The sequence below is a fragment of the Falco punctatus genome, assembly GCF_963210335.1.
Source record: "Falco punctatus genome assembly, chromosome: 6".
Classification (NCBI taxonomy): domain Eukaryota; kingdom Metazoa; phylum Chordata; class Aves; order Falconiformes; family Falconidae; genus Falco; species Falco punctatus.
The window spans coordinates 35,525,411-35,551,744 of record NC_137585.1 but is presented as its reverse complement, the minus strand read 5'-3'; the positions used below and the strand labels follow the sequence as shown (position 1 = coordinate 35,551,744).

General features: G+C 52.1%; 2 protein-coding genes across 4 annotated transcripts in view; one reads left to right on the top strand and one right to left on the bottom strand.

Annotated features, from left to right (window-relative positions):
• Nucleotides 1–1,320: 1,320 nt before the first annotated feature.
• On the bottom strand, nt 1,321–25,652 carry MGAT3 (beta-1,4-mannosyl-glycoprotein 4-beta-N-acetylglucosaminyltransferase). 3 transcript variants are annotated; one of them, XM_080393784.1, is made up of 2 exons: nt 24,830–25,652; nt 1,321–8,042 (listed from the first exon to the last, which is right to left on the bottom strand). In XM_080393784.1, exons 1-2 carry the CDS (start codon nt 25,516–25,518, stop codon nt 6,533–6,535), a joined length of 2,199 nt encoding a protein of 732 aa, XP_080249910.1. In that variant the 5' UTR covers nt 25,519–25,652; the 3' UTR covers nt 1,321–6,532. The 3 variants fall into 3 exon arrangements, with proteins under 3 accessions (XP_080249910.1, XP_080249912.1, XP_080249911.1); XM_080393786.1 differs by lacking the exon at nt 24,830–25,652 and adding an exon at nt 19,282–19,370; XM_080393785.1 differs by lacking the exon at nt 24,830–25,652 and adding an exon at nt 18,436–19,270.
• The window catches only part of RPL3 (ribosomal protein L3), an 86,033-nt gene continuing 68,485 nt past the window's right edge, over nt 8,787–26,334 (top strand). The window contains exon 1 of the mRNA XM_080393812.1: nt 8,787–8,790. Coding sequence (XP_080249938.1) covers nt 8,788–8,790 — 3 coding nt within the window. The 5' untranslated portion in view covers nt 8,787. The remainder of the gene's footprint in view (nt 8,791–26,334) is intronic.

Here is a 26,334-nt window from a genome sequence, read left to right as displayed (position 1 = left end):
AGCTGACTGTCAGCGCTGCTCCTGCAAATGAGGGTCTCCACCACAGCCTGGTTTGCTGAAGAGCCAACCCCTCACTCACAGAGGCACTTCAAGCTCCCACAGCAGAAGTTCATGCTTGCCAAGGAAAAAGGTTCTGGTTTCTGTCAATGCTTTCTTTAAAAAACCCTCAAGAAATGAAGAAATGCCATTTAAATTACTTCTTAAAGTAATACAAATGCCAGTAAAAGATTTTGTGTTGGAGGCAAGAAAAATAACATGGGAGAACCTTTGACCTAGTCAACTCTCATTTCTTAAACTCACTCAATTGCCATGGGCCTAAGCTTATATACTTATCTCCCCCTCTTAAAAAGCTGAAAGTTCAGGCATTCTGGCAATCATGTATTTTTAGATTATCACCTATTTGGGCACAAAAATACAGCAATCACTAAGAATGATAAAAATCCTTAACAGAGAATTTTAATTACTAGAGTGGCATGTTTATTCCAGGCCCTTTATTCCAGAGAGAGAAGCAGCAGAAAGGCATTAAGCATGCACAACACAAATCTCTAGTTTTACGGAGACTCTTCCACAAGAGCAGAATTGAAATCATTGGTCTGATGCAGAAGAGAGAAAGAAAAAGGAATGTGCTGAATCTAATGATTTTATGGAAACCAACCTGTGATGTTTACAGTCGCGATCTCTAAAAGGGACCAGGAATGGACCTGAAGTGCAAGACACTTAAAAAGGTAAAAAGTGAAACAGCTGTAGATGGCTTGTGAAAGGCCCTTGCCAAAGGCACTGCTGGGGCCAGATGCTTAGGATGATTCAGAGGAGGACCACGCTTTGATACCAAATAATGGGAACAGTCAAAATTACACTAGACAGGTTTTAAAATAAGCCAAAACAAGGAGGTCATGTTCTTTCATGCACCATGCAGAAAGTAGCCACCAGAGACATTTCTGCAGTGGGGAGGTGTAATTTGGGGCTCCAGGGTTTTCCACAGCTTTATTTGAAAAAGTGGGTGCACCCAAGGGACGGAAGGTGGTGACAAGGGACCATTTAAGGAGCAGTGATGCTGGTTCCTACATCCACCAGCTCTTCTGAGAACTACTCGGCTGGCAGCCATCATTACCTGCTTGTGTGCCTTCACGTGCTCATAGTCACCTAATCTGACCTGGGCCCACAAAATCAGGAATGATTCCCCAAACCACCCAAGGCTCTCCCTCCATCTCCCTTCCCAGGAACAAAGTCTGCCAAGGTGGGAAGCAATTTCCCTCACTCTGTTTTCCAGTGGCCCCTTTTTGCCCGGCGATCAGAAATAAAAGCTGCCACACACACCCCTTTGGTTTCCTTTCATACTTTGTAAATTTTTTTATTATTATCTCCTCCTTTTAAGCATCCCTTTAAGGGTGAAATGAAATCCAATCATTTACAGAGAAAATGATTTCAGAATGTACATTTGATTTATCCTTACAAAAAGTTCATTATTACTTGCTCTTTATAAATTACAGAGTGGAAAGGAGCTTTGCAGACACTCTTATTTTTCCTTTTTTAAATTTATTTTATTTTATTTTATTTTTGGCAAGTCCACGCATTCTTTTGCCAAAGCAGGGTGTTCTGGGGCTGCCCCAGGGGCAACACCACCAATAGGTCCAGGTGGACCCCAGGCTCAGAAGTGCTGATGGACCACCTCCAGGATGATACTACATCATCATCCCATCCGTACAAGAAGGAAAAAACAGTGGTTTGAAATCTTAGTCTCAGATTACTTCAGATCCCTTCTTAATCTGTTATCTATAGTCCCCAAAGCTTTAAATGTCAGTGTATTGCATTAGAAACAGCTCTTCTTTCTTGGCGCTGGATCTGAGCCCCTCCTGCCACCCCCTTACCTCCAGCTCCCCCTCCCTTTCCATAATAACAGCGAGTTTGTCCAATGAAATCCGAAGGGAGGATGGGGGAGGGGGGGGCACGGCACACAACGGTGGAGGGATTCAGGATCCATTCTCCCATTCACTTCCCTCCTTTCTCACCAAGGTTTGAGGTCAGTGAAGCCAGGATGAGCCATCCCTTCCCTCTTCATCACCAGTGTTCACTAATCGGACCAGGAGTGACCCCGGACACGTGTCTTCACAGTGCAGAGGCATAGCAGCCACGGAGATTGCTGGCAGGAGCTGGGAGACAGGGGCAGACCCAGGGGCTGTTCAACAGGGGAAAACACACTACCGTCCCACAAGGATACACCAAGGGGGGTGGAGGGGAACAAATACCCATTCTGCTCCGATGCTCTCCCTCCATCCTGACTCTTATGTTACCTGGAGGCCACAAGGTCCCCCTTTTCACCTGCCACAGAGACATGAAGAGCAGGCTGGCCTGAGCTGCGTGACAGCGAACACTTCAGCAGGACACAGGGAGAGAAAGCAACAGCAAGAGTGGACTTGAGCATGTCATCCTTCATTACCAACCACACAGGCACAAAACCACTTCATCTTTTCTGTCCATCACTTGGGTACAGCATTACCCCCAGTCCTCCGGAGGGGCGAAGATGGCTGACCTGCGCGGTTCCCCCTGCTTCAGCAAGTTCACCTGCTGCAGGTCACCAAAGCCCATGTCCTTCCCCTCACCTGCGGTCAAGGAAGACGACGCGTTCCCCAGTCCAAAGCCCTGCAGGGGCACACAATCCCATTTTTAGGTGGGAGGCACACAGAAAGTCAAGAGCAGGTATGGGCAGACAGAAAGCGAAGAGCAAGGCTTGGGAACGCCACACACTGCCTCACCTACTATCCGGTCCTCCTTTGCACCAATTAATTAGAAGGTGGAAAGGTGCTGGGGCAGAAAAAACACAGAGCTGAAGAAGGCTGCAGGGAAAGTCTGGCAATGCTTTCTCTCTCTCCACTGGACAGCTTCGCTCCCACAGGCAGCGGGCACGTGGCTTCGCTGCTCACGGCTGCAGCAACCAACAGACTGAGGCTCTGGTGGCCTGATCCCAGTTCCAGCCCAGGGGTTTTTAGCCCTATGCCGCCTCAAACCTCAGGACTTGATTCAGACAAGATAAAGGAGCCTCACCACTCACCTCAGAGTTCAGCACTAGGAAATGAGGATCTGATACAAACCTGCCTCCTCCTCTGCCTCTTGCCACTCCACACCCCCACATGCTTTTGCGGTCCCTCCCATGGAGGTGGTCTGGGAGGGTGGCTGGCCACCGAGGCCCTGGCACAGCAGCACAGGCAAGGCTGGACAGAGGGCAACCCACCACCTTGGGAAATCACTCTGCACAAGTCAGCTTGCCAGTCCTCGTCCCCTCCAGGAACAAGGAGGATGATTTTTAATGACAAGCACTCTAGCCCCTAAGGATAATAAACACAGGGTTAGCCAGACAAATTAGACAGAAACATTGACTGGTTTGGCCTTAAATCAAAAAATGTTTAAACAATTCCTGAGAAACAAAAAAGAACGCATTTCATCTGTAAAGCCCCTTCCTCCCACCACAACAGAAGCTTGTTTTAAATTTAATTTTCTAAGAATAAGGAAGTAAGTCCAGGAGGAGAACAAGGCCAGAGTCCTGCAGAAAAGACCCAGCACTACTGTTCCAGCAGGACCTTCTGCTTCTGCCCAAGGGGGCAGAAGGGAGAGGCAATTCAGAGGGAGAGGTGGAGAATGATGGAACAAACAGTGGAGGAGAGAGGAGCAAAGGTAACAGGCTGTACACTTCAAGAACAGGAGATCCAGATATTGCAGCTGTGGGCTCATCTGAAACTCCCAAGCCAAGGGCCATACCCAGCAGTGAAAACGTGACTTGCAGTGCACTAAAAATCCCCCAGGATGCCCATGCATGAGAAGGGCTGGTACCGGAGGAGAGGCTGCTCCCACTGTAGAAGATAACAAGGTGCAGCCCTAGTGCACATGCACTTTAGCCCCTGCTTCACGGGGCTCTGCTGCTGCCAAAGCACCCATGCACGGACTGACTTGTCTTTCCTGTCTTCAGCAAGGCCTGGCACTGGCCTTGTGTTCTTGTCACAAAGATAAGGCAAAGCCAAAGGTCTGAGATTAGATCTTAGGCTCCCTCCAAGAGTAAAAATGAAAAACAGATTCTTCCTTCCATACTTTTCTGCTACTGAATCCCACGAGCTGACACACCTGCTCTCCTCTGGCTGCCCCTGGGGAAAGCATGTCCCCCTTGTGCTGCAGCATCAGTGCTACTGCTCTCATCTTGCTCAAAGCAGACTCCTCCTCTCAGCTGGATCCCCATTTCTCTATAATCCCTGTACACCGAAGACCTCCATGCAGCGATCTGGCACAAGGACCCTGTGACTGGGACAAGACTCCGTCCTGCTGCATCAACAAACCTGCACTTAGAAGAGCCACAGATTCCCTTTGGGGGAAGAGCATTCTGCCTACCAGAGCTCCTCCTCCTTCCACTAGGTTCCCAAATGGGACTTTTCTACCTGTGGGGAAGACACAGCAGAAGCGAGAACGCTGATTAAAAAAAAAAAAAAAAAAAAAAAAAAAAAAGTCCTTCAGTTCTGGCTTAGGTGTGGAAGAAGCTAAGCTCAGTTTGATCAGAAAAAGAATGTTCATCTTTATTCTGTTCCAGTCTCAGTCTTATTAGGCAATCAAGTTATTGTCGATGTTTTTTACTTCTCTAGAGATGTGGATAGGAGGGCTAAAGAAAGATATACAGAGATGGGAATGAGGCACAAGGCTGGGAATAGGTTGGACAGCACAGGAATATGGACCCTGATGGAGTGACTTAATGGCAATGGAAACCCTCCTGCTTCAACACAGCACTCCCGATGTCAGGGTCACTCTTCCTTATGCCATCATTTTCCTCCTCCTCCTCTGTATGATCTTCACTACTATGCTTGGAACATGAGCCCGTCTTTCCACTGCAAGGCTAACAGAGCAACTTCACCATGTTTTTCACCCTCTGGCCACTACAGCCTAGGCTCCGGGCACTCCATCAAGCCATCTGCTAAGGAAGGGCAGTATGGGTGGAGATGTGGATCTGCGTCCTCAATGAGCTGAATCAATCCAATAAGACGGGCCAGACCCTGACCACCCATCACTGGCAAACTCTGAGCAGACACTGGCCCAACCAGCTGCAACTAGTGCTGTAGATTCCCTCTCCTCTGCACAGTCCTGTCTGCACAGCCCAGGCTGCACATGCTCTCTGGATGGCACGATTGTCCCAAAACAGCCTCTTGGTCCCCGGGAAAGTCTGCCTATGCCCTATTTCTCCATGAGCTCCCTCACACCTTAAGAGCAGACAGATCCTGTGCCTTTGACAGGCTTTGTGTTTCCCTGTAACACCCATTGCTGACTCAGAGCTTTGCCCTTCTCCTTTCCCTTTTACCTTACAGCAAGATGAAATGGCCAGCACATGTAAGCAGCGACCCTGCAACAAACAGAGCCTGCAGTGTTGCAGAGGCAGCCACAGAAGCACGCAACAGTGCTATGCAGAGCCAGTGCTCTCCCTGGCCCTTTCCTATGAATTCCCCAAAAAGTCATCCATGCCGAGACAGAGACCACAACTTCTGGATACCACCATTTCCTGAAAGCACACCCCCCCCAAGCCCAACTATGTCCCCTTCCCCCCCACCAATACTGGTATCAAACGCCCACGTGCATACCAAAACCATGCATGTTAGCACTCATGCACATAGGAAACCATGCACTTGTAAACGTACACTCCCACCATCTGATTAAGTACCCTGCAGCTCACCCCAGCTCCAATAGAAGCATGTACTGCAGGGAAGATGCTTCAGCTTCTGTGGGCCAAGCCAACGCAGTGTTGTGGGGGCAGGGGTGAAAAAGGAGTTTAAAAAAAAAAAATCAGCTTTCTCCTCTGCTTCCCATCTGTCTGCTCCAGGATTGGTAGAGCATCAGGACAAGATACAGCCCAGGACAGATGCATTAAGCCTATGGGATGAGGCTGCATGTTGGGGAGAACACCTTGGAAGCAAAGGATTTCCCTTCCCCAAAATACTCTGAATATAGAGGTATACAAAAAATAAACGCATACTGAGATGCTTTTGCACATTCACTCATCCAAAAAAATGCCTGTGACACACATCTGCACACGTGACCACTCGCATCAGTTTGTGCCTGCTGACTCACACGCTCACTGAATAGCCCAGACTCACATCTGTGCTTGCTCCAATCCACAAAGGATGGGAACAGCTGCCCTCTCTCCCCATGGGACCCTCCTGGCCTCCCCCGGAGGAAAATCCACCAGCTGGCTGCAGAGATCCTCTCCAGCCAGCAGAAGAGGTCCGGGAAATGCAAGACAGTCTTTATGCTACTGCCAGAGTAGGTCCCAAACATCTCTCCTCCTCCTGCCCAGGCCTCCCTTCCCGTTATCAAGAAATTCACATCCCCAGACATCACCCTGGATGAAGGGAAGAAGAGAAGGAAGGGAGGGAAGGCAGAGATCCTGGAGAAATGGTACACCCCACCCAGAACCAAAGAAAACAAAAAAAGAAAAAGAACAGATGAAAACACCCGACTCCTTCCCTTTGTTGTGAAGTTCTGATTTCCCATGCGAGCCCCAGTGGCCTCACCCAGTGCTCTCTGCTTTTCGGTAAGGGTTCTCCAACAAGTAGCGGAACCGCTGGTAATTCTTGAGCAGGTACTTGGGAGCGTACATCTGCTCCTTGGGGTCGGCAGGGGGATACTCCTGCGTAGTACCATCGAACCAGCCACCAGTCCGGATCAGCTCCCGGATATAATTGAGGTCTCGTTTATCCTCATAGTCACCCCAGCGGGGGAAGTCCCCATTCTGGGCCGACACCAGTTTGAAGTAGATCCCCTCTGGGGTGAAACACCAGGAGCAGTGCCAGCCAGCAAAGTGGAGGGGGCTGCCCAGTGACCACTGCACCAGGATGTGTCCTGTGCTGTTCTCATACTGCCGAAAGCCAGGCATGGTGTAGTACTCACGCCGCCGCAGACGGATCCCGTCGGTAGCATAGACAGCCTGGAGCATCCCCATGGTGCAGCCTGAGACCACCTCCAAGGTGCCTGGCTGCTTCCAGAAGAAGCCATAGAGTGACTTGCGCATGTGAAAGGCAAAGGGCTCCGTCCAGCCATCGTAGAGCTTGAGGAAGAGCACACCATCACGGGCCGGGATCTCATCAGCATCATCAATGATGAAGACGTCGTCTGGGCGCAGGTTGCGGAGGCGAGAGATGCCATCCCGGGTGAGAAAGGTGCGCAGGTAATCGTCAGCGATCCAGCCGTCCTGGCGGCCGCCGGGGGGGAAGTGGTCCAGGAAGACGTAGAGCACCTTGTGGCGGATGTAGTCGAAGGAGCCGTTGAGGAGCATCTCACGGAACTTGAGGGGTCGTGGCTCTCCATAGGCTGTGAAATTCGACTCGCACACCACAAAGGCATCCACCACGTCTCCCAGCTCGTGGAAGCGGACGTCCAATAGGTCAAACTCATGGTTGACGTTGATAGCATTGATGACCCGCCGGGGGATCTCCCGTGGCACAAGGCGGTCCTTGGTGGGCAGGTTGGAGTACTGGACCACAGTGGGGACCCCGCAGCTGGGGCCGTGCCAGCCCGGCAAGCACACGCACTCCACCCACTTGCGCCGCTTGGTCCCACTGGCACTCAGCGGCTTGCGAGCCAGCCGCCCCGAGGCTGCGCCATCCGCTCGCTCCTCCAGCCGCCCTCCCACAGGTGGCTTCTCCAACACCTTGGTGCCCGGTTTAAAGCAAATGCCACCGGCTTTGGTACGAACGAAATATTCTGTTGTGTCTTCTGGCAGCACAAACTCGGCTTTGTGCAGCTCTTCACTGGCTCTGCTGGGGGGCAAGGGCTGGAGCAAGGGGGAGTGGGAGTACAGGGGTGTGCGGAGGAACTCTGCACCCCCTGGCTCAGGGCTGACCTGAGGTGTGACAGGGGCATTGTTCCAAAAGAAACTGGAGACAAGGTTGGGACTAAGTGAAGCCAGCTCCCGGGGGAAGGTGACATAGGAAAGGGCCTTGAGGAAGTGCAAGAAGGAGATGAGGCAGAGACCAGCCATGCAGAGAGTCAGAAAGAGCTTATGGCGTCTCATCTTCATCCTGTGGAAAAGCCATGAAAAGGAAAGTCACATTCAATAGTTACTGAGGTGCAAAAAGTTTACCACCGGTAGAAAGCCAGGCTGGGGGTGGCAGACAGCTGGTCCAAATTCAGCATGCAACTTCCAAGACCTGAGTCCAAGAACTACTCCCCCCACCCCCTGCCATCTCCATTGGGCGTTTTGTCTTGGGTGGGTTACACCAAGCTGAACCTCTTCTAGATCAGTCACAGTCTTATAAACTCACAAAGACAAGAAAGGCAATGGCAACAGGATAGAAAGATGGGAAATCCAGAACAACGATGATTAATGATCTAGTAAAGTCACCACACTTCATAGATTTGTCCCCGTTTATTGATGGAAACAAAATTAACATAGGTCTCCTCAGGCCCTGCATCACCAGAGGGTTGAGGGCAGATGAAGAGAGAGCAGAGAGCAGGACAGACGAGGCAAGAGTAAGGGGTACACAGCTGAAACATGAATGGCGCAAGAGAGGCAGTTCTAAAGGACGAAGATCATTAGCCAGGCTGCCAGAGCCAGATCCTACGCTCCTCAGATCTTTTCAAGTGTTTGCTCAACAGGCACCCTAAACCCCACCTTTTTTCCCTAGGAAAGGTTAGCCAAGTTCACACAGGGAACAGGAGAAAAGAATAAAATTAAGATTCTCTCACTTTCACTCTTCTCCCCTCCCTCTCACGTCCCCTGTATCTCCAAATGTTGCCCTTTGCTTTTTGTTTTCTGTGGACGAGATGCTGAGGTTTTTTGCACCTGGATCAGGTGGCTAAAATAAACGCTTGGCTGTCTCCGCTAGTAATACTGTGCCATCATGACAGATCTGTGTCAAGCCAGCGGCGCAGAGCCCTTCTCTCCAAGTGCAAAATATTGCCTTCATCCTCTCCCTACAGCATCTCCCCTCCTCCAGCTCAGGCATGGAGGAGAAGTGATTGAAGACTACAAAGGACAGGGTGTGGGGGGAATGGGGGTGGAAAAAAGAAAGAAAAAACCAAGCTCAACCAATGCTTTGCCAAAGAAAAGCAGAAAAGGCGCTCACCTGCTGTTTAGGGAAAGGAAGGTTGGGGTGAAGGTGCATGGGGAAACAAGGTCACCCAAAAGCCCTTACAACACACAGGCAGTCCTCCCTGGAGCATGAAACCCCCCGTGCAGCAGCAGGTGAAGAGGCAGAGCCCCCCTCGGAGCCCCTCGCATGCACCTGCACCGCTGTGCCCCCTGCACAGCACGCTCGCCCGCGGCAGCTCTCCGCACCCTGCCTCCTGCCAGGGCCAAAGTTCCTGAGACGCGCCACACGCTGTGCCATCACTTATAAACTCTCCACCCAGCGCGCAATGGTGCCAGCAACGCCTTTCCAGGAGGCAGCCCTCCCCCCGGGAGGCACAGGGGAGCTGCCCCACGCCACCAGCCCCACACAGGGGCTGTCCCACTGCCCTGCACTGGGGCTCCTCACAGCCGACACATCGTGTGGGAGCAGGGGGATGAAGCACCCAGCCCACTCCCGCTGGTTCAGAGGGTATTAAGCAAAATACAGCGAAGCATGTTTACTGATTAACTTGGAGAGAATTTAATACTGAAGTGAAAAGCCATAAAGCATTCAGACAGATGGCAACTGCCCAAAGGAAAACATATTCTGCGCTCTACAGATGGCTCGGATACTGACTTTGGTAGAGGGGTTGTCTGCAGTTATACCTTACAGCTCAGCAACAAGCATTTTTGGGCACTTTGTGGTCACCTTTTTAAGTGAGAACCACTGTCCACTGATGCCATCCCCCATGCTCAGGTGGCACAGTGAGGAGTCCCATGTCAAGCTCTGAAGGGGAAGACTGCAAGTCTGAAGCTGGTAGAAAAGTTAAAGCAATGCCACGGGAGAAAAAAATTAAAAGAAAAAAAACTCAAGAAAAATAAGGGATAGCTTGACCCTATTCATTAATGTGTATTACAGGGGTTTTTCAGGTACTATGATATGACACAGGCCAGCAGAGGGGCCAGGTCCTCGTTTTCTGTGCCCCCAGGATGCCACCTTCCCGTGGGCTGGGAAGGAGGAAATGGTGGCTGTCCTCAGGGGTCCACGCCAGGGCAGGCCCTCACCTCCTCCACCCACCTGCCAGGGCTCCACAGCCCAACCTCATATGCCTGGTCATAGCCCAGCTGGTGAGCAACCATCTTTGTGGTGGCCTAGCCATGATGGGGCTGGATGTTCTGTTCAAAGCCATGAAGGACCATCTTCGGGCTTGCCATCAAGCTTTTTTTGTGGGGGCTAAACAAGGGGCTGAAGAAACCCCCCCAAGAGCATCCCATTGTGTCCAGAGTATTTATTTTTGGGTTTTTTCTTAAGGGTCCATTAACGTCTTGATAGAGCAGCGAGATCACTTGCAAGGTAGAGGAGTATCTAGTGCCTTTTCCTTGCATGTCACCAGTTTTTGCTCCATCTTGAACAGTGGGGAAGAGAAGGGCACAAAAAAGCTGAAAACACTAAATTGGTAGCAACTGGCTGTCAGGAGAAAACGTCCCTCACTGGTAAATGAGTACAGCTTTCTCCAGTCAGGTGTCCTGCTCCTTCTCCAAGGCATTACCTCCAGACACCAGATTGCTCCCTCAAACACTGAAACCTGGGCGAGATGAATGCCTGGCCTGCTTCAATAAGGCAATCCCAGCGGTTGCCAGGTAATGCTGATTTCACTCCAGTTCCTACAGGACACCCAAATGCAGGGCAGCCAGCTTACTCTGGGCTGGCCCAGGACAGAGGGCAGCTGCTGAAGGAGTCACACAAGGCACATCATCATCTTCTTCCCTGATGGCTTTGATGTTCCACATGCTACAGTAAATTCACAGACAAAGGTTGTAACTCTTGACATTCAAACCGCTTCACTTTCTGGGATGTGGTGCGCCATCTCAGCATAGCAGGACACATGGGTTTAGGAAGTACGGCATATTTTCCTCACTTGACATTTGCATACATCAATATCTGTCAGGCTCAGCACACGGCTCTGCAGCTCCTCACCCCCTGGCAAGGCTCAGCCCGTGCACAGCTGCGCTGCCTCCCGTTGCTGCAGCCTGCGCCTGGGCTTGCACAGCCCTGCCCTGCAGCTCTGCCCAAGCAAGCTGGCCCTGCAGTACCCTCTGCTGTTTTGCTGCTGACATGTCCCAGGAAGCAGTTTTTCACTGCTCGGTTGCCTTTGTTAGGGAGTGGGAACATGAGCACATTTCCCATCTCCTCCTAAAAGGAGGGAAGCAATGCAGCAGGCTGTGTCCTCCTCAAAACCTCTTCCCCCACAACCACCTCCATTCTCACATGCCAGGGATTCCCCTGCCAAGGACTGGAGAGCAGTCATGCAGTCTTGGGTGGGCCCAGATGCTAAAGACCATCAGTCACGTAGCCCTTCCCACAACGTCTGATCAGCAATGCAGTGAAAGATATGTCTGCGCAGTAGCTAATTGGAGACAGAGGCCAGCAGGGAAGGAAGACTGTATTACCCACCTTCCCCATCCAGAACGTTTACATGTGGTGGAAATGAGAAAGGAGGTACCAGTCAGGGAGGCATCTCTGCTTGTCATAAAAGAGCCCAGCTACTCTGCCACAAAGCAGCCATCAATTACCAGAAACATAGAAAACAGCAAGAAGAGGGTTTTCCCTTCTGACAGTTTTGAGTGAGAAGGGGAAAAGAGTCAACTTGATCTCAGGGAGAATGATCAAGTTGCTGTCAGGTTAAAAACAACAGCAAGAAAAGCTTTAATGTTCAAGTAGAAGAAAAACCCAGGAGGAGTATGGACGGTCAGCTCCATTAAGACAAAGCTCTTTAGGGAACATGCAGTTATAAACTGCTTCCAACATTCAGTCTTGGCAAGACAAGCTGAAAGCTTCTTTTTGTAAGGGATCCCTTTGATATCTCCTTGCTTGAAGTTATGTCTCAACCATGCAGGAGAATGGCTTTCAGAGAAGGAGGAAAGCTGGAAGCGGTATGTATATGAGTTATCCCCAGGCTCCTGTTACTGTTTTACTTTGCCATTATATCAAGTGGCCAGTTGATTTATACCATCCTGAAATCACATCCTGATTTTTCAAGGAGCCAAAGATATACACCACTAAGAGCTGGCAGTTAACCAGTCCTAATGTTCTCTTCTGGAGGACACTGGCAAGAAGCCACTGGATGCCTGCTGCCCCACACTCCATCTCATTAGGGCATGGGACTTAAGACTCCCTAGACCTCTCCCACAGTTACAGAAGAAAAGCTGCTGTGGGGGACAAGTCAGTGTAGCCGCTTGTGGTTTTACCCTTAATACAGTGATGCTCATCTCCTCTGCCTAAAGTTATCCCGTAACACCCATGCAGTAACATATTTGCCCATCACTCAGACACTTCAACACAAAGCAACAATTCAAATTGGAATCACTTTCACACGGCACGATTAAAATCCAGCATGACTTCCATCCCCCACTCCACACTGAGGGCCAAACTCACTTCTCTGCTCCAGCTAGAAACAACGAACAGGCTCCACACTTCCGAAATACTAGCTCTACCTGTCATCCATAGGGAACAGGAATCACAACATGCACTGGGGTCACAGTACCTCAAAACACTAAAATCTCATGTTACTTATCCTGCAAACACCTACAGCAGTAAGGAGAAACTATAAAACCTACTATTTGTCTACAACCAAAACGTGACTAGCCCAGGGACAACAGGATCACACTTTGCTTAAGGATAGGAAAAGAATATTATATTACAAAGCTGCACAGGAGAGAAGTGGGACGTACCAGAAGGTAGCTAGGGCTCAGCATCTCTGACATGAAGGATGCCACGGTGTTTTCAGGGAGTGCAAGCTAGAAGGTGGTCAGCAGGAAGTTCTGACAGTCACAGTACAAGGCAGTTTGAGTGCAAGCAGGTCCATATTGGCTTCCGTTCAAGTTTCAAGGACCAAATAAAACATTCCTCCACAACCTTCATCAAGAGCTGCTGCCCACTGCACTAATGCAATACAGCAATACCTCATGCTACGCGTTTCCTTTGTAGCTTCAAGGCAACTGACCACAAAGTGCCACTGACTTGCTGCCAGCAGAACCAGCCGGAGCAAGCCATCCAGCACAGTTACTCTTCAAGTAAGGTCAGGCTAACGGAGAGTGAGGCTCTGCCCTAAGCATCTTCCCTCCCTTTCAACCCGGAGGTGAACAGAGATAAGGTGACCACTCAACAGCGTGCCACCATAGCATCCATTTGACTTCCAGAGCTGCCATCTACACACCATTCAGGGGTGTCATCAAGCCACGAAGAAAACTGGATGGAAGGAGGCGGGGGGAGACAGCTAAAGGGTGAATCTACACAAGGCTAAGGTGAGGTTGGCCAGGGAGCAGTGAGAGGAGAGCACAGCTGAGAAACACAGGCATTGCCTTCCCCTTCCCAGTGGAGGCAGACACATGATGCACATGTCAACCACAAGCCTCCAGATCATGTGCGAGACCTTACCAGGCCTCAACTGACCAGTAGTATCTGTGGTCAAAAAGAAAACAGGTGTCTTCTCCTATGCTTTATTGTAGGAAACCCAAATGCTCTGTGCCAGTAGCTACAATCTGCTGCACACTGAAACTAAGATGGATGCAATACAAAGCCTCCAGCTTTTTAAGTACTGTGGCTGGTCACTACTTCATCTCCTGGAAGCCCAGTACCTTTGGACTCCACGCTTTCCACAGGCTTTCACTGTTTCGACTCTTCTCTCAAGTGTCCTGTCCTGCTCTTTGGTGGACCAAGCCTTGGTTATTTTAGATGCCACATCTCCAGCCACAGCAAGATAGCTGCACACTCTGGGACAAAGCAGCTTTTGACCCTCCGTGCATAACACAAGGGACCTGGAGATAAAGTGGTCCTTGTTGACAGGATTTTGGCTCAAGACTGATCTTCCAGAAGTCAGCAGAATAGACCAGCATCTGAACACCTTCAGAGTCCATTATAAAACTTTCCACTTGAACAGATTGTTCCTACTGTAACAACCATAATACTAATAGCAGCATAATTACATAATTCTCCAGCCCCCAGTTTAAAAGAAGAACTTCTCAGAGAAGACTCTACTGAAGCCCAATAACGGCCTAAAAGACACCAGTTTAATTTTATCCAAGAAGTACTTGGACATCACAAGGGTACAGTACTGCATGATAAAGAAAACTTCAAGCTAGATTTCCAACTCCACTGGAATCTATCAAATAGTCTTTTTTGTATCCTTCAGCTGTACTGGGCTCCCTCATAACTAATCGCCTCCCAGATAAAGCCACACTCACCATAAGAATTCCCATGGTTCCAGAGATGCCTCAGCATACTCTGATCTGTCAGACATTCTCAGAAGCCACAGTTTTCATTCCTTCACACCACTAATCTAAGTGCTCTTTCCACTGAAGGACAAGCGGCTCTTCTATCTTCTCTCCTTCGTTTACACCTGATATCCTGGAAGAACTCTTCCTCAGCCCTGCCTACTGCCTCCTCAAAACAGCTGGTTCCATGAAGACTGCTGTGATGGCCCTGGAGATTGCGTCACCACTTGGCTCCAAGCTCGGGGCTTTCAGGACATCAGAGGGTGAGCTGAGGCACTGCTCGCTGCACTCTGCAGTGCACACATGCACACCAAGGATGCAAGGACGTTCTCCCAGCCAGATACAGTACTGCGGCTGCTCACTGCTTCAACAGTGCAACTATTACAGCAGGGCAAAATTGACTTGGCTAGTTCTATCACTTCTTGACTTTGGTTATCTTACAGGGAAAGAATGTTCCATCATGAGACGATGAATAGGAAAGGAAAAAGGGACAAAGCCACACAAAGAAGCAACTTACGCCCTCAGACAGGCCATGGGGTAATCAAAGCAGCATGCAAGAACTCCCATCTAGCCTCAGTATCTTACAGAGAGGGACAGGGAAAAAACATTTTGTCTGATGATAAAAGAAAATCATGCTTTCAGAGACCTCCAGTGAGGCATGTGGTAACACAGGCTGTTGTTTCATAGGTTCTCCTCCCTCCCTCACCACCTTCACAGCTCACCACCCCCCAGTTGTACGAATTCAAGTTGTCAATTGTATGAAAGTCTGCTTTGGAAAGCTAAATCAGCAGCAGATCTACTAAGTGGGTTAAAAATAAACTTTTAAGAAAACGCCTAGGCATGAGAACAAGCAGCTGACCAGCAGAAACTTTCTAAACTATTTCACCAGCTCACTTCTCACCCAAACTGTGGTACCATGTAGATACAACCTCAGTCACTCAAAGTTACAGGGCTTTTTAAAGCGCTGTTCATCTAACCAAGTCTCCAACAAGGCCCCCAGTTCAATGGCCACGAGCCCACTAACTCCTCCCAGCAGCATCAGGGACGGAGAAAATCCCAAGAAGGGATCTGGAAGAAGCAGCAGCAGGTAACTGCCTTCAAAGCAGATCCTGGCAGGCAGTCCATGTATGCCAAGAAAGTGGAGTACAAATCACAAATCCCCAGAACAAGCAGTCAAGATTACTGGTTACCCTCATAGCTGAGGGTCCATGGGTGAAGACCACATGACAGACACGTGCCAGACTATGAACATAAGCCCTGTGCAAAGGAAAGCAGGAAAGTTCCTGGGAACTAACAGCCCAAGCAACAGGGAGATGCAGGCTGAACAGCCCAGAGGAAGGTGAGGTGGGTGCCCTGTGGGCTCAGAGCGAGGCAGTTAGAGGAGGAAGGAGGCAAGAAGCACTTGATGCCATGGTGATGGGTACTGTGCACAGACCCACGCAGGCAGGCAGAAACCACGCTGCCTCCAGCTATTTTTGAAGTGGGTGGCAGTTGTTTGTGCATCCCGGGGATAAAAGCTCTCCAAGACGGATCAAGGGGGGGGAGTGATTAAACCCCAGGAAGACAATAAATAAAGAGAGGCCATGGAACAGCAGCAAGATCCTAGCAGCCACGGAGAAGAGCTGGCCCTCCATCCCCGCCCTCCTTCCTCCCCCATCCATCACCAACCACTTGGGGTTTGGCAGTGTGCTCACTTTCCCACAGTAGCCGATCTATTACTGTTTGGAAGAGCAGTTCCCAGCCTCTTCCTTCCCCTCCTCCCCTCCTTTCAGGCCACAGGGGTCCCTCTTGGCAGCCCCCGGATCCCCCTCTTCCCTGAATTTCTGGTGACCAGCCAATCCCATGCAAAGAGCATTAACCCCTCTTCACCAGGAACAGCTGGAGAAACCTGACTCCATCCTGAGACATTTCTCTAGGGTGTCTCTCTCTCCTCCTCTCCTCCCCATCCCCGACCCCCTGCTCCTTATTCTGTCACCTCTTTCCCCTTTCCTTTTATTTCTCAAAAACTAACTCCAGCCCTGGGAGTGTCGCGTCTTGCTGAGACTGTTACACGAGCCCATGGGAATTTTTCTTGGACCAAGAACAGACCCTTATTTACTTGTCTCTTCTGCCTTTGTTCTTCATTTCCTCTTTCAAGACTTAGGCAAGACCTCGACACAGTGCCGTCTGGATCCCCTGCTGCCACTTCACTTTGTTATTATTTTCAGAAAGAAAGTGCTGATGGGCAGAGAGCTCTTCAGTGCCCTGCCCCAAGGCAGAAGTAAATCAGCCCGTACTCCCACCTCTGGGGTGGACAAAGGGCATGGGCTCAGGGGCTCTGCAAAGCACCTCCGGCTTGCAGAGACAACCCCCTGCTTATGTTGTACTTCTGATTGCAGCATCACAGCCCCTCGGATTAAATCCACACAAATCAAATCTTCAGCAACAGCTCTATGCCGGTAACAGGCATATGGTACAACGAAAAGGGGCAGTTTCCCAGAATGAAATCAAAAGCCTCCTAATGCACTTAACTCGGGGTCACATAAATCTCTCTTCTGCCTCCCACAGACGGCTGGATCTTGTTTACAGGCATTGCAGCAGGCCTGGGTCTCAACAATATGTTTACTTCTTCTGCACAAACATACCCTTTCACTAAGCAAAGCAGTACCCTGATCTCCAGATTAAACCAAGGGGAGAGAAATGGGAGCAGGTCTATAGGCAAAGAGGGAGAGATTAGTGAAACCAAATGCCGCCCTGGACATCACAGAGGTCTTGGGACCATTTGTCTTCACATTCTTGCCTTAGATTGCCTTATTCCTTGAGAAAGATGAGAAAGAACTTTGCATTTAGCCAGTTGCCAACATCCCTGACAAGAGCTAAAACCATTCAATGAAAGAATGAGTTTTGTTTCAGGCTGAAGAACCCAAGAACCAGGCCAGGGCCAGGTGGGACAGCGTAACTTGTCCAAGGGACATCTGGAAATTGTCCAGCCAGCTCTTCCCCAAACGCAAAAGCCACAAACTGACACTGTGCAGATAAAAACAGGGAAGCTGAGCATTTCTGTCTACTGTACTGTTAAGCAGAGCAGTTTACTGCCACAATCACTTGATTACAGGCCAAGTTCCTTTCTCTCTCCACCCTCAGCCCTTTCCCTTCCCTTCCAGGTCTTTAATAACACAAACATTTATATTGAACTCTGTTTCTGAGAAGTCAGCTGCCACAGCCAGGTCAAAAAGGAAGGAGAAGAGGAAGACAAAAACTGTGTAAGCACACCACGAAAACTGGTGGTGAACAAGAAGAACGTGCAGGGCAGGGAGCTATGGTCATGTTGAAGTCACCAAGACAAGACAGGCAGGAGTGGGACAGCCCATCTGCATGGTACAGCAACCTGCCATAGTGAGGCAGAGGGGCATAGTGTATTAAGCTCATAGGTAGCTGGTGTGGGTGCTCAGCCCACCCAGCTCATCTTCATGATGCTCTTCTGCTGCAAGAGCCAGTAAAAAGCTGCCCCGGTCTCCCTCTGCCCTCAACTGGTTGCTCTTCAGGGTTTAATTACTGAGAAACAATGGGAATTTCAGCTGCACAGTTTGCTGCTCAACCACCTGATCTTTCAAGTCTTCAGGTTCTTATGATTTCTTGTAAAGTCCAATGGACCATATCATGCTAAAGCTAAAAAATACTTTGGCAGGACAAGATGGGCCTTTGAAAGAAAAAATACTCTCAAGCACCTGAATATTTTAAAAAACAGTCCCAATGATCCCTGCTTCAGACCCACAGTACAGCACTGTAACCGAGTCAGGCACCATATCCAAGCACCCGATTCACTGTCTCCAGCTTGACATCATCTCTTTACTGCAAAGACAAGGGTCCAAACACAGGAACCTCTCACAGTCCCAAGCCACAGAGATGCTCCACAGTACCACACACCTGAGTGATGTAGAAACCCAAACTGGATTTTCAGGGCAGTTCAGCTGCAGAGGCATACGTGAATAAATACAGGCAGAAAGGAAACCTACAGCACTTCCTCATCACTAAGTGATAGACTCTGGATGCCTGACAAACTCCCCTTCCCTTCCCTCCCCCCCCCCCCCTCCCACCCCAGCACTCACGGAAAGCAAGAAGACTCTGTTCCAGAGCACAACTGCACTATAAATAATTCAAGAGACTGCTAAATTATGCAAAAGCAATCCCATCATCCCTCTGGCCAAGCTGAATGCAGGTGTGGTCAACCCTTGCTCCAGAAGTTGCTGCTAGATAGGGATTTTGAGGCCACAGAGGCTCTGTGCCAACAGAACGTATCTGAGAGCACAGCAGCCACTTGCTAAGTCAGGCCTGCACCAAGCAACAGCATGACAGGAGGTATCTGAGGACACGGGGCTGATAGGGGAACAGCAATTCCTTTAACCCACCTGTTCCCCAGAGACCTCACACAGCCCCAGGAGACCAAGCAGCAAGATCGTGTCCCCTTCAAGCAGGGCTGCTCAGTACATCGGCCGCGGGGAGCTGGGGAGAGCCGCAGCCGGGCAGCACCGGCACAGCCAGGCGGGGAGGCCGGGATTACTGGGGCAGGTGGGAAGGAGAAAAGGGAACTGAAAACACTCCAGAGGCAGGAAAGGAGGAACACTTTTACACTAGCACAAATATCGTACAGGGAAGGCCGAACTGAACGCGGAGAGAATTGCAGTCTGCTTTTCGCTCCTTTGCCTTTGGGAGATACTGCCTCCCTGAGCATCGGGGCCACCGAGGCTTCCCTCAGCAACGGGGTCACTCAACAACAGCGTGCAGCTCACGCCGATCACCTCAGGGCACCGTTCTCCTGATTTACCCTGCCCTTTACTCTGCTTCCGAGCCAGCCCTCGCACCACCAGCTCCACAAACACAGCACCTCCTCGCACACAGGGAGCACCCCCTGCTCTCAGCCTCCGCACAGGCAAACGCGGCTCCCCAAGCCCTACCTTCCCCAGCTCCCGCCGCCTCTGCCATCGGTCTGTGCCCAACATGCTCAGGCTGCGCGGGCCTCCGTCCTCCTCCTTCTCCCCTGCTGCCCAGCCAGAGGAAGCAGGAATTGAAAGTGCTGCCATAGCCCTCTCTTCAGCCTCAGCAAAACCAGCTTAAAATCTCAGGGCTCTAGTTTACCTTCCCCTTTCTTAAAGGGCTCAGCGTCCAGGAGAGAGACTTCCTTTCATGCCTCTTTGCCATACTGCCTCTCTTGCTTTTTGTTCAGTTCCAGTATCTGCATGCCAAAACAGGGGATCCTAACTCAGATAAAGTCAGCGTAGCAGATACCTGCGTTTAGATCGCAGGTTTCACAGCTGCTGAAGCCGTTATGCAGCGGGTCTAATTTGCATTAGTCTTTCGGTATGCTTCAAATCTGCTTGCTGCAGCTTTGGTATCATGCAAGACACAATCAGCAATCTCCCAAGAAAAAATTTACCCCAAAGCCTTAAACAGATGACAGTTCGATTCTCCTTGCTAACCCTGGCCCAGCCTGTAAGGATTTACACACCAAGGGGAAAACAGCACTCCAAGGGAAAGGCAGCAGGGAGCCGGGATTATAGATTAGGTGGCAGATCAAGAACAAGGCGGTATCTGCAGTGAAAAGGGCAACAGGATCCAAGCGGTGACTAGAAAGTTATCGATAACCCCTGGCACAGCACCCACACCCGGCTGTTCTCTGGGATTTCCAAGACAGCCGGCGGTGAAGGAAGTATGGAAGTGCTGTGCATCAGTTGCTGCTCTCCTGCGGAGCCTCTGTGTGCACCAACAGGCACATCGCTGCCTTGCTCCACACCTCAGTTTCCCTGGGTGGGAAATGGGAGAGAGACTTTTCTACTCCAGGTAAGGGGCTGGGCTGGCCTAATTAAAAGCAGCTTTATGGGTTGCTTCAAGGCCCTTGGAGAGAAACCTTGTCATAAAATGCAAAGACTCAGATGATCCTCAGAAAGAGGAGCTGCCCCCACTGCCTCTCTCCCCCTGGACAGCCATACCCACCTCTCCTGCTGCTTGCAGCTTTTGCATTACATGCTGGAAAAGACTGCTGGCAGAGCTCAGTTTGGTCACACCCCACAGCCATGGCCGATTTTTTTTGGGGGTGGGGGGCGAACCCTATTTAGACACAGGCCTCGCCACTCACCTAGCTGGGGAAACAGGGAACATTAACCGATCTCATCAAGCTGCCTGTCCAACCTGGTAGGGGTGTTATTTCATTATGAAAGACCAAGGCCCCCACAGCGAGCAGCTCGGGTAACTTTTGCTATCCTAAAGCAGGGAATAATCACTTCCTAGATCACGGCTCAAGAACAAGGCCTGACTTTTTGTAAGGCAGCCAGTTCCCTTCATGCTGCTGCTTCCCTCAGCCTACCTGATGAAAGCAAGCTCAGAGTGCAGTGCTGCACTCCCTTTCACCCATCAGCTCCACCGGGCAAGTTTCTGAGCACAGAAGTACACCTGCCCTGTCTCAGGTGTTCAGGGGTTTGAAGAGCAGGAGGTACCTGTTGTGCTTCAGGAGGAGCCTGAAGGAAGTAAAGGGTTTGCACAGCAGGGATCGCAAAGAATTCTGAAAAGGAAGGTAAAGAAACCATCTTTCTGCCTTCCTGAGAGCTGCAACCAGAGTCCATTTCACAGGGAGAAACACGGAATGCTCTTGTGCACCCTACATGGCTGCTCCAGCACAAGGCATCTCCTCCCACCTCCTTCAGAAGGGGGAACTCAGCAGCAATGTGGCTGCAACTACGCCCCGGTCCCTAGGACAAGCTGCTGGTCCTGGCACCCCACACAGCATCGCTACTGTGGCACAGTCCAGTCCCAACCACACACCCTCCTAACTCTTATCAAAACACCCCAGACCTGACCTGGAGCTGCCCACGATACCAAGCTTTCCCCCTTCACGCAGCTCTGCCAATGCTCCTCAAGGCCAGCCTGCAGCACTGACCTGACAGCACACTCCATGTGTGCACTGCAGATGTCATCACCCTTCCAAGAACATCCAGGGTGGGGAACAGTGGGCATTCCTCAAACATACCCCTATGTCCCCTTGTATTGCACTGCCCTATGTGCCCACCTTCCCCAAATTTCAGATCCCACTGTAACGCTTTGTTGCAATACCACAAGATGCCATCCTGTTGTCAGGGCAAATGCAATGCAGCCTGACCTTTTGTTGCAGAACTGATGGGTGATAGGGAAATGCAGGTAGGGACAACTAGCCACTCTCTTCTACAGTCAGGGCTGGTAACATGAACCAGCCGTTTGAGGCACCTTACACTGACCTAAAGATGTGAAGATCTTGTGCCAGTCAGTACCCCTCCGCCTCCCTCTCTGCCAGAGTTATCGTCAGCTGTACCAGCCTTCGTTAGCACCACCTCCTCCAGCTACATCCCACTGATTGGGTCACAGATTCTAACAATGTACAAAGGGCTCATTTTAGAGCAACTAACTCCACCTAAAACCTAATCAGCCTTTAGGAATGAATGCTGGCCCAGCTTGCCCCATCTATCCATCATCAAATTCCCCCACTTCCTTCCTCCACCTTTACAATCCAATGCAGGGACCAGGGGGAAGACATCAATTTGTGATAGCTGGTACACCTTAAAGATGCTATTCTCAAGATAGGAGGAAGCTCAGACACAGCAAGCCAAAAACTCTGCTCTGAACCCTGTCATGAGACAGCGTTTATCTGTGCTTGCTGACAGGTCAAAGCAAGGGAGGGGCACAGACAGAAACTTCTCTGTCCCAAGGTGTCCTTCACACACTGAGCACGCACAATAACATCTAAGCGCACTGTTCTGACAACTGCTGTACCCACAACTGTTTATGCACACCACCTTTATTGCGGGCAGAAACTCTAGAAAAGTACATGCGTTCCACGGTAAGCACACCCAGCAGGACCTGTGTGCATTGCTATGTGTACCCAGCAACCACCCACCTATGTTTGTCACACAAGCATCCCTTAAAAGACATGCAATAAGCACGTGACACCAATCTGGCAGGCCACAAAGTCACACCATACTTAACCAGCCGTGCGTGGGAGAAGGAGGAAAAGGGTAAACACAAGGCATATGAGAAACGCATAAGCACACAAACTTCATAGGTACGCTCCCCAGGCAAACACACCAAGTGTATCTGTGCTTGCTGTCGTGCACCTGGCCTAGGTTAAGCAGGCTCTGTGACCACAGAGCACCCCAGCAACACTCCAGACCAGCTATCCCTGCCTTGTGTTGGGCACAAGTACTCTAGGTAAGTGTTTACAGCTAGGAGCACCCCCTGAAGCTAACTAACATCCATGCAAATACACACACTATTTTCCATCTCCTCTTCTTGACCTCCTTGCTAAGGCAACCCCTGCGGGCCACGCAGGCAACTCTTCCCCATCTTATCAGCATTTGCAGGGAGGGAGGCAGGTAGCAGCTCAGCCCCTGAACCCAGTTTGGAAACGGTCCCCCACATTCTGGGCACCTGTGATGGAAGTAAGCCTCAACAGCACCTAGGACCAAAGGTGTGCCAGCATGAAAGGCAGCAGCTGGGCCACCACATTAGGAACAGAGCAAGAAAACTCACCTGCACCTAGCCTGAGTCCTTTCCTTCTCCCAAGGATCTAATTGCCAGATCCAGGGCATTAATAAACAAGCTACGGAGGTGCAACAGAGTCCTCCCAGGGAGGGAATGTTATACCTTGCAGTGGATTTCTTACCACTACTGCAAAATCACCCAAGGGTATACAGAAGCTATAAATCTCTGAGGGACTTTTATGACATGCAGTGGCAGAGTTGAAGCTTCACTCCTCTTCTGCAGATCTCAATGGCTTTCATTCAAAGCTTGCTTTATAACACTACAGGGAGCCTGGAGGCTCCCCAGGAATAGCTCAAAAGACCGCTCTTCCACCCAGCTTGGAGGACATGTTCCCAGCACTACTACTGAGGCTGAAAAACCAGCGCAGGTGCTATAGCTGTTTTTACTGGGGGCTTTAGAAACTGGAGATGTGCTGGGGAGCCCACAGTTCTCCCTCCCCTCTGAGATGCCTCTCTGCTGTCTGAGGCTCAAGCAATGGCAGGTCCTGCTTGATTTCAGCTCTTCTCATAGGAGCTGGCAGCAACCAGGCTTCAGCAACAAGGGCTTGCAAGTGTTCCCTAAATCACAGGCTCCAGCTCAACTGTAACACCCTTTCTGCACGTGGGATCTACCGAGCACGAGAGCCACCCTTCGGGGAGGGGTCCTGAAAAGTTCCTGCAGACTCACACATTGCAGGGGGCGGGGAGACGGGGGCAGGAGTTAGGTGGGAGTTTGAAACTGTTCGCACCGGGCTGGGGGTTCCCAGTGACTCAAGTCATACTTGTTAGCAATGGTGCCACTGCATGTTTTCACGGGCTTGAACTTCCCACTCAAGGGGAGGGATTTGGAGTTAACTGGAGGGCCATTCTCTGGGAGGGGAGGCGCTCGGCACCCACGCTGTGTGCTGGAGACAGGGCAGGCTCTCTCCTGACCCAAGCTGCGCCTTAGGGTGGAAGGAGGCATGCGAGACCCCAGCTTCAGCTCTGGGAAACAGGCAGGGCTCCGGGAACTGCAGCCTGCAGAAATACCCAGAGGAAAACCACAGGCTGAGGCACCAAGGGGAGCCTCTCTCCATCCCGCTCTGCACTCCCTCCCTTGCTGAGCTGTCTCAGGAAGCCTAGAGCTGCAGCAGATGCCGTGTTCCCCATCACCCTTGTCATGCTCACCCAGGGAGCTAAACTCCAACAAGGACAGAGCTACGCCAGCCTGTGCCACTCCAGCAGGACATACATCTATTTCCAGCCCAACAGCGACCTGACAGCCCTGCATGAGCAGGGAGAACTTGGCTGCCCACATCCCTTTGCAGCCAGCCCCCAACGGGGGGATTACAGCAACCTGACATGGAGACAGAGCAGGGGGAGGGGGGACGTTTGATGATGATCATACGGATCTATTTGTATGTATGTTTTCCCTCCCACGCGCACACTCCTGTTACTCCTTCTCGCTTGCTGCAGGCTTGGCACGCATCCCCAGCCCGTGCCCTCCTCGCCTGCCGAGCACGGGCAGCAGATGGGCCTCCGCTGCAGTGCCCCGGCCGGAGGGTGCCTCCATCCCCGGCGAGCCCGCACCCGGCAAGGGGCTGGCAGCATCGCCTCCCTCCTCCCCACCGCCGATGCTCCCCCTAGCAGGGGATGCCGGGATTATTGGGGGGGGGGGGGGGGGGGGGGAAGGAAGGGGGGAGACTAAGAAAAAAATAACACTAATATAAATAAATAAGGAGCGGGAAGGTGGGGGCTCGGCGGGGGAAGCCTCTTTGACAGTGCCCGCAGGGAATGACGCCGCACCCCCGGGGCCGACGCACAACTTGCAGGTGGCGGCAGCGGCGGGTGGGGGACGGACGGGGAAGGGGAGGGGGGTCCCGCCGCCGCTGCCCGCAGCCCCGGGGCAGCTCCACCGGGGAGGGGGTGCGCGCCGCCCCCCGCCGGCCCAGCCCCGCCGCCCGCCCGCCCGCTCACTCACCCCCGGCCGGCGCAGCGTCGGTGCCCGCCGGGCCCCCGGCGGGGCGAGGCTGCCGCTCGCCCCCGGCCCGCCCGCCGCCCCCCGGCATGGCTCGGCGCCGGCCGCGGCGAAGCGAGGCGAGGCGAGCCCGCAGCCCCCCGCCGCCTTCCTCCTTCTCCGCCGCGGAGCGGAGCGGCCCGGCACCTCCTCCCGGCCGCGGGAAAGGATGCGCTGCGCCGCGATGCCGCGCCGAGCCCCGCCGGCAGCGGCGGGCAGGGCTGCAGCAGCCCCTTTTGTGCCGCCCTCCCCGCCTGTCTCCTCCCCCGGCGCGCCCGCCCGCCCCCCGGGCCGCCGCCGCCGCGGGCCGCCGCCACCGCCCCCCCCCGGGGCCCGGCCCGGCCGCCCCCCGCCTCCTCGCACAAAGGAGCGCCTTGTGGGGGGGCGGCGGCCCGCGGCAGAGCCGAGGGTGCTGTACGGAGCGGGCTGCGGTAGCGAGCGCCGGGCCAGGCGGTGCCCCCCGAGGATGCTGCGGGGTCGAGGCGGAGCCGCGGTGCCGCCCCGCAGCCCCACGGCAGAGCCGGCCCCTCCGGCGCGGCAGCATCCCTCCCCGTGCCCCGGGGCGAGGCAGGGGGGAGGCAGGAGCGCTCGCTGTTCGGCGGGAGGGAGGCGAGGCGAGGCGGGGATGTGCGGGCTGCCGTGCCCAGCGACATCCAGGAAGTTTTGCTGCGGTGCCAGAAATAGAACCTGTGTCTGCTGACTCTCGATCCTGCGCCCCAACCGCAAAAGCTGCCTTTTCTTAATTCAACTTTTCCCTCCCTCCTTCCTCATCAGGCCCATCTTTGGAAAGGAAAACAAAGCCAAGCCAAACCAAAACACACCCCACCCCCACCCCCCGGCCGAACGGCACCGCTGCAAACACGCAGACTTGCGAGTGTGGGACCTCATCCCTTGTGGCCAAGAGCTAACGAAAGGTCAAAAGGAAGCAGAACCAGAGTACACCCTTCCTCGAGATTTGATGGGAATTTAGAAAAACAGCACATTAAAAACAAAGCATCGGTGCCAACACCCCTCCAACCTGCTATTTATCAGATGGGCGAGCTGGGCAGCGCGCTGGGGAGAAGGAGAGGAGCTGTTCTGTGGAACTGCTGCCACCCGTTCTCCCGAGCAGCACTTGCGGCAACCCAACGGGGATGCACAAGAGGCTGCCCTACGGGCTGATCTTCTGCCTCTTCTCCTCACCTTCCCTAGCTGGCACCAGAGATGGCTTCCCTGCGAAAGGGCCGTCCTAATTCTGAGCTTTAAGGCCAAGATGGAGACCCTGTCAGAGCTCAGGCAAAGAGACAGCATAAATGAAGGGGAATTTTCCCCGCTGCAAACTCAGCTAGGAGGATGACTAAAGACAGCCAGAAGTCAGCTCAGGATTCAGAAGTGCCTCGGGAGTATTGCAGAAGTATTGAGGGAAAGGAATGAGGACAGAGGAGGAAGACAATGATACAGCAAGCGAAGTCCTCGCCATATGGGAGGTC

Bases quoted from the DNA above. Each gene is read 5' to 3' on its own strand.
- MGAT3 (XM_080393784.1), bottom strand. From the start codon at position 25,518: ATGTCGCTGGGCACGGCAGCCCGCACATCCCCGCCTCGCCTCGCCTCC. The intron at 8,043-24,829 runs GTGAGTGAGCGG...GCTTTTCCACAG, and splicing joins CGACGCTGCGCCGGCCGGGG to GATGAAGATGAGACGCCATA.